This window comes from Coffea arabica, chromosome 8e (genome assembly GCF_036785885.1).
Source record: "Coffea arabica cultivar ET-39 chromosome 8e, Coffea Arabica ET-39 HiFi, whole genome shotgun sequence".
NCBI classification, from domain to species: domain Eukaryota; kingdom Viridiplantae; phylum Streptophyta; class Magnoliopsida; order Gentianales; family Rubiaceae; genus Coffea; species Coffea arabica.
The window spans coordinates 34,961,304-34,968,552 of NC_092324.1; the positions used below are offsets into that span (position 1 = coordinate 34,961,304).

Sequence of the window (7,249 nt, forward strand, 5' to 3'; positions counted from 1 at the left end):
CTGTAGGAAGAATGGCTGCAAAAAACAAATAGGCACGACATATACCTAAGTGAAAAAGAAAGAGAGTGGAATAAAATATTTGCAAGTGACATTTTCTCCCTTTGATTAGGAGACTGCGTGTAAACAAACAGATTAGTAACAGAATAACGTTTAGAAGAGTATTATTAAGGATTATTTTCTAGAAGGAAAATTATTTTGGCAAAGCAGTCTATCAATAGCAACAATTATTCTAGATTTGAAATTGACAAAACGTATTCTCTTTCTGTCCTGAAAATTTAACTACGTAAATAGACCTAACGTAATCTTTAGCGAACTCACGTACTTATGCTGTATTCTTTAGGGAAATAACTACTTTTAGTGGTGCAAATAAATAATTCTCGCTCTTTTACAGAACAACAAAATGGTAAAATGATACGACTCAGTTGGGATTTTTGTTTAAATTTTATTTGGGTAGACATGCTGATATATTGCATAATTGATTCAGAGCATGAATTTATTAGAACAACGATGGTTGTGGTTGTGCCCCTATCTCTTTACTAATACACTAGTGATTAGGTGGTAAAACAACCCAATTATTGAAGAACTGTTGAGCATGATTAATAAATGTTGAGCAAGATTAATTTAAATTGAACGACGTGACATGACTTGTTCTTGACATTTGTCTCACTGTTGGTGATACTGACATTGGCTCTAAAAGACTTCAATGACAAAAAAAGAATATATGTTTAGATAATATATTATCTAAAAAAAAATAAAAGTTTAGACACTGAATTTATATTGGTAAAGAGATTGAACTTTTTCCCACAAATTTATTACTTATGAGAGAATTTGGATTTCTCTTTACCTATCCCAAACCTACACTTTTGTTTGGCCCCGTGCAGAGTCGTGGTTACTACTTAATTCTACTAATGATATCCTAACTTTTTACGCTAAAAATATCTAAAAATAGAGTGCCATATTTCTTAAATTAATTTCAACTGATTCACGGTCCACAAACAAATAAACTAAAAATTAGAGAAAGATTAAGAGAAATTATTGTAATTTTGATGTGACTTATTCTAACTAATACTACATAAAGTGCAAGACTTGTGGATATGAATTTCAAAATGTTTGCAACTAGAGTTTGTGATTGTAATAACTAATGAATGTAGTAGCAATATGAAGAGTTTTCAAGGGTTTTTAGAAAAAAAAATATTTATTCGTAAATTTCCTTGCTAGTAAAATCTAACAATCCAATAATGAAGTTTCAAAGTTTTTCTTTCAAGTTGGCCGCGTATTGAATAGCTTGAGACTCTCCTATAAAAGCTCGCATGATCGCACTCTTTACAGACCATCAACAACAATTGCCTACACCCCACCTTAGACTGTGTAATAAGAATAAACAAGCTTACACAGCCTAATAACCCTTTCATACTGTCTTAAGTGATGAATTACACATCCGGTCTTCGTGTTGATTCAAGCTTGAGATTTGCCTCAATGTCATGGATCCCATATTTCTCAGGATTCATGGCTCTGGTTTTGTTGGTCTTTACCATGGACAAATGGATAATGATTTGTCTAAAGAACAACAAACCTCGATTCCCTCTCCCTCTTGGCCCAAACTCCTTGCCTTTCTTTGGTTGCATTTTCCAAATGCTGAGAAACAGACCAACACATCGATGGATACGCAAAGTCATGGATGATATGAATACCGAAATCGCTTGTTTCCGTATTTTCGGTGTTCATGTCATTTCTGTCACTTCTCCTGAGCTCGCTCGCGAGTTCTTCAAGAAACATGACTCGATTTTCTCCAACAGACCTTTTTGCATGTCTGCAGAACTTAGTAGTGAAGGATACTTGACGACAATCCTTTCACCTTTGGGCGATCAATACAAGAAAATGAAGAGAATAATCGTTTCCAGTGTGCTCTCACCTGCTAAACACCAAAGGCTTCATAGCAAGCGAACAGAGGAAGCAGATCATTTGGTTAATTATGTTTACAATCAGTGCAAGGACGATGCCAGTGGTGGGGTAGTGGACATAAGATTGGCTACCCGACACTACTTCGGAAATGTGATTAGAAAGATGATTTTCAACAAGAGATTCTTCGGGAAAGGAATGGAAGATGGAGGACCAGGTGCTGAGGAAGTTGAACATATTAATGCACTCTTCAAACTGCTTGCTCACTTGTATGCATTCAGCTTATCCGATTACATGCCCTGGATGAAGATTTTTGATTTTGATGGCCACAGAAAGGTTCTTACTATGGCCATTGCATGTGTACGAAAGCACCAAGATCCTGAAATTGAGAAAAGGATTAAAATGTGGGAGAGTGGCCTAAAAAATGAGGAAGAAGACCTTCTTGATGTCCTAATCAGGCTCAAAGATAACAATGGCAGACCGCTATTAACAACTGAGGAGATCAGAGCACAAATTACTGTAAGGAATCCTCTATCCTGCTGCTTGGTTACATAAACAATTTCTTAAACAATAATTAAACTTTAGCTCCTTATCAGTTAGTGCCTTTTAACATAATTTTTTTCTAACTCCAAAAGCCATGCATAACATCCTAAAGTGACATATTTTTATTTCAAGACCCTATGAAAATGGTGAAAAAAATACGTGCTCGTCTCACACCTAAGGAAAAAAAACACATGCCATCAGAGTTCACAATTAAATTGAAATTTTTGGAAATTGAGATACATATTTTCTTCAAAGCAAAGAGAAAAAAAGAGTAAGAGATATTAATTGTTCAATAAAGAAAAAAGAGAGTTTATAATTTGTGTGTGAAGGAAATGTGTTTTGGAATAGTTGATGGGGGGAATTCTATTTGAAACCCGAACAGTTAAAAATAGTACTTAACAATTTGGAGATTCTACTGGAAGTTAGGTCAAATGTGGATAGACTGGCACAAGAATAAAAGCTGGTACAAAATCAATCGCGGGGAGTATAGGCCTACTCGCAAATGCCCCACCTCGTTGATTAGTACAACTTAAGATAAAATGATGTGCAAAAGGTGACGTAAAACCATGTCCCCACCACATCAAATGATGTACAAAAGATGATGTAAGATGACATCATCTTGTTCACCCACGTTTTAATGATGTGGTTTATGTGAGCTCAAGCCCATCAGCCACGCTTTGACAATATCCAAACAAAAAAAAAAATCCCAAGTTTGTTGATTAACTGAAATCAGAAAGGATGGAATCTCAATGAGCCTTAGTCACCACCAAAATGCAACTTGCAATATGATGTTGTTGTAGAGAATCGGCTATTGAATTTGGAAAATAAGGATTATTCGTTTCACTTTTAACTTTACTGTGATGCTCCACAGGAACTAATGTTTGCAACAGTCGATAATCCATCAAATGCTGTGGAATGGGCATTAGCAGAGATGCTAAATCAACCTGAAATGCTTCAAAAAGCCACAGAAGAGATAGACGCCGTGGTTGGAAAGGATAGACTTGTTCAAGAATCTGACCTTGCGAGGCTGAAATATGTGAAGGCCTGCGCAAAAGAGGCCTTTCGGCTCCATCCATATGCACCCTTTAATGTTCCTCATGTATCTACACAGGACACCGTTGTTGGTGGCTACTTCATCCCGAAAGGTAGCCATGTTATCTTGAGCCGTCCAGGACTTGGCTGTAATCCTCGAATTTGGGAGGATTCGCTAAAGTTCAAGCCTGAACGCCACATGAATCACATGGATGATGCTAGAATAGATCTTAACGATCCAGAATTCAACATGTTTTCCTTCAGCACCGGAAGACGTGGATGTCCGGGAGTCCTCCTGGGTTCCACACTCACTGTAATGTTGCTGGCCAGACTTCTTCAATGCTTTAACTGGAAGATTCCATCAGGTCTTTCACAAATTGATTTAGCAGAGGGCAAGGATGCTGGCTTCCTTGCCAAACCTCTCTTTGCAGTTGCTGAACCACGATTCCCACAGTTCAACTAGGATGTTACATTCTCAACGATTTAACTTTTTCTGTATCGTCTTCATGTCTACCCTCTATCCTAGTATTATTAATGTCATGTTTTCACTTTTGTGATGTACCAAAAAAAGAATCATATTTAAAATCAACAAATGTTTTCTATTTTTGTTATTTAAATAAGTAACTTTTATTGTTCCTAATGCACATCTACTAAGTCAATAATTTGAATTTAAAGATATCATGTGTAAATTAATCGAATGCCACAACTAAATATAATAATAAGATGTTACTATGAAAAGTTGGATTCTCAAAAGGAACTCTATTTTTGAGATAAAAAGATTATAAGATACGGTATTGCCTAGTTTCTACTCTAGGCAATTAAAATAAAGTGACAAATTTATAATCATCGTGAAATTGTAAATCAAAAGTTTTAGAATAAGAATAATTGATTAAATAATTATTAAGCAAGATTTAAATCATAATAAACGAAATTCCAAAGCTAAAAACAAGTGTTGTTACTTGTCCTCAACTTGCAAGTTTTTAATTAATTTTTTCATATTTAAAGGACTAAATTTGTGAAAATTGATAGCATGCATGACTAAATGGGGTTGATTTTGAATTCTAATGTCAATGTGAAATAGGATTATAAAGAGAAAGGATGTACTTTCAGAAGAGGAAAATGATTCAATGGGATCATAGTACCTCAAGGGATTTGGAATCAACTTGACTATGCATATTTATGTGTTAGAACAATCCTTGGGGAGATGTGTACAATTCCTTATACTATATAAGAATTAGTTTGGATCAAAGAATGGCTTTGAATTTCAACCGCAAGAGTAGGGGTATTTTGGGATTGTGAGGTTGTTTTGAGTGTAGTTATAGTATTGGGTACTACTTTAGATAGCATGTGTATTATTGTGTTTACTGAAATGTCCTTGTATTCTAAAAGATGCAGTGATGATTTGTTCAAAGGTTTGGGTAGTTTGGGAATGTGAGATTATTTGGTCATCTTTTCTACAATGGGTACAACCCATAATAGCTTCTTTATTGGTGTAATTACTTAAATGTCCTTGTAGAGACATTCATTTTGGTTTGTATCAATTATTATTGTTACTTTGCTATTATAACTTGAAGAACTTCAAACGTCATTTTCATCTCAATTAAAGTAAGGACAATGTGGTTTATTAAGAAATTTATGATTGAGCATTAGTTTCAACTTCAATTCTTCAAATGTCTGTCCCTTCACATTCTTCCGTTATGTTCCTTTCATCTTCCGGTAAATACTTATTTGTATTGCCATTGTACTCTGGATTTCAATATGGTTCTCTGGTGAAGTTATTCTTGATGGTTCAACTTGAGATGAGGTTTCATTCTTTTTTTCAAAGGTATGATTTGCTTTGTAAAATCGTAATTTCTATTGTTAGCTAAATGCTTTCATTCCAAAATTGGATACTCTGTTAGCGCAATTTAATGTTGATATTATTGTTTCCCCACAAAGTTGGTTGTTCTATACAATTTAAATGGCGTGATTTTGTTGGAATAGGTTTCGATCAACAAGAATGTTGGCTACTTTGATCAAAAAGAATGTTGGCTACTTTGATCAAAAAGCCTCCACCATAGTTGGCTACTTTCATCAACAAGAATGTTGTGTAGATGCATCTTTAAGTAGATAATCACTTTGTTTATTGCCATTCTCTGAATCGTTTGGGTATCTGTTTAAAGTTCATTTAGTCTTGTTAATGAAAAGCTCATATACAAGTATTTGTTTCAAAATATATGAACTGAGCAAGATAGCATGCATAATTTCCTTCTCCATCTCCCAGTATACATTAGATATTTTGTTACTTCATTTTGTTACTCAATGTGCGTGAGTTTTTTGATATTCGCTTGAACTACCGTAAAATCTTCTTTAACCACAGGCACCAAACACCCGCGCGATGCGCGGGCATTCCCCTCCTAGTAAATGTCCATATGTTTGAGTTTTGTCTCTGCATGTAGCACTAAAAAAAAAAAATTATGTTAACATTCCATTCCGATCTGCTTTATTACAATTCACTTCGATTCTACCATGTCGTTATATTTTTTACGTAAAAGTATTAATTACATTGAATAGCATCCATTAGTCACTAGTAGTAGTAGCAAACGCCTACAAACACATAACTATAAGACTAGTCACAAGTTATACACTTCTAATTAATGTCATGCCATTTTCTTTGTTTAGTTGAACATTATAAATGAGATTAGCTAACACCTTAAGAATATATAGGAGAGTAATATTTTGCAAACTTTACTTACATAAGGGATTTGTGTACTTAAAATAAGGGGGGCTAAACTAATTTTTATCATATTAACCCAAAAAAAATTAAAAAAAAACTTGGTACTAAACCAAGAATTAGATGAAATAGTCAAGCGAATTTCAATTGGTTTCAATTGGTGGACAGTTTATACCGTAATTTAGATCAACTTGGAGGGTCCTTTGATGCCATCGTGAATCGGCTGGTTTAATCATTATTTTGAGGAGATATTGCTACTTTTTGATAATTTCATATGGTGTTATCTTTTGACAAAAAAAAAAAAATGGTGTTATCTAGGTTGCAATTGCAATCAATCATTGTTTTTAAATTCAGACTGTACTAGTTTGTTCAATCGATTGCATCGAAAATCGGTCAAGAGTTCGATTTGAGTTGACCTATAAAATCACTCAACTAAAAATCGATCAAAAATCAGATTTGATAGAAACTAAAAAACTAGTCAAAACCGAGATTTCTTCATTTTTTACTTTTTGTTGACTTTGCTTTTTTCATTTTGATTTTCTTTTTTCCACTTTTTTTTTTTTTGTTTAATCTCTTCACACTCAAATCTTAATTTGATCCCTCAATGACCTGTGCTCACAGATCTGAAATGTTGTTTTTCATTTTTGTCAAAAGATATGGAATCAACATCGGGAGAAGGAAAAAGAATAGCAAGAAAGGAAGGAAAATCAAGAAAGGAGGGAGATAGACGGTGAAAGGTTTCAAGAAACAAGAAAGAGTGCCGAGAAAAAGAAACAAGAATACCCTTGCAATATACTGTCCACCACTTTCTCTGCTGAGGGTAGTGTTAGATAATTCCCAAGATGAGGAGTTTCATGCGCTTGTTTGCAACTATTTTTCTCCTCTCGGTGCTTTTCATGGGCTCTAATGTGGGGCCAATCGGGACTTGCGAGTCACAGAGCCATTGAAAGTTGTCTTGATTTGTGTTATTAATAGAATAAGGAAACAAAATAGAAATTTAAAAAATGAAAATAGGGAGAAAAGGAACCAGTTGTGTGATGTCTAGAAAAGTTGACACGACCG

At 34.5% G+C, this 7,249-nt stretch overlaps 1 protein-coding gene across 1 annotated transcript; it reads left to right on the plus strand.

Moving 5' to 3' along the window:
- The first annotated feature begins 1,425 nt into the window (after positions 1-1,425).
- On the plus strand, positions 1,426-3,962 carry LOC113703069 (tryptophan N-monooxygenase CYP79A68-like). Its single transcript, XM_027224288.2, has 2 exons — positions 1,426-2,418; positions 3,314-3,962. Exons 1-2 carry the CDS (start codon positions 1,426-1,428, stop codon positions 3,935-3,937), a joined length of 1,617 nt encoding a protein of 538 aa, XP_027080089.2. The 3' UTR covers positions 3,938-3,962.
- Positions 3,963-7,249: the final 3,287 nt, after the last annotated feature.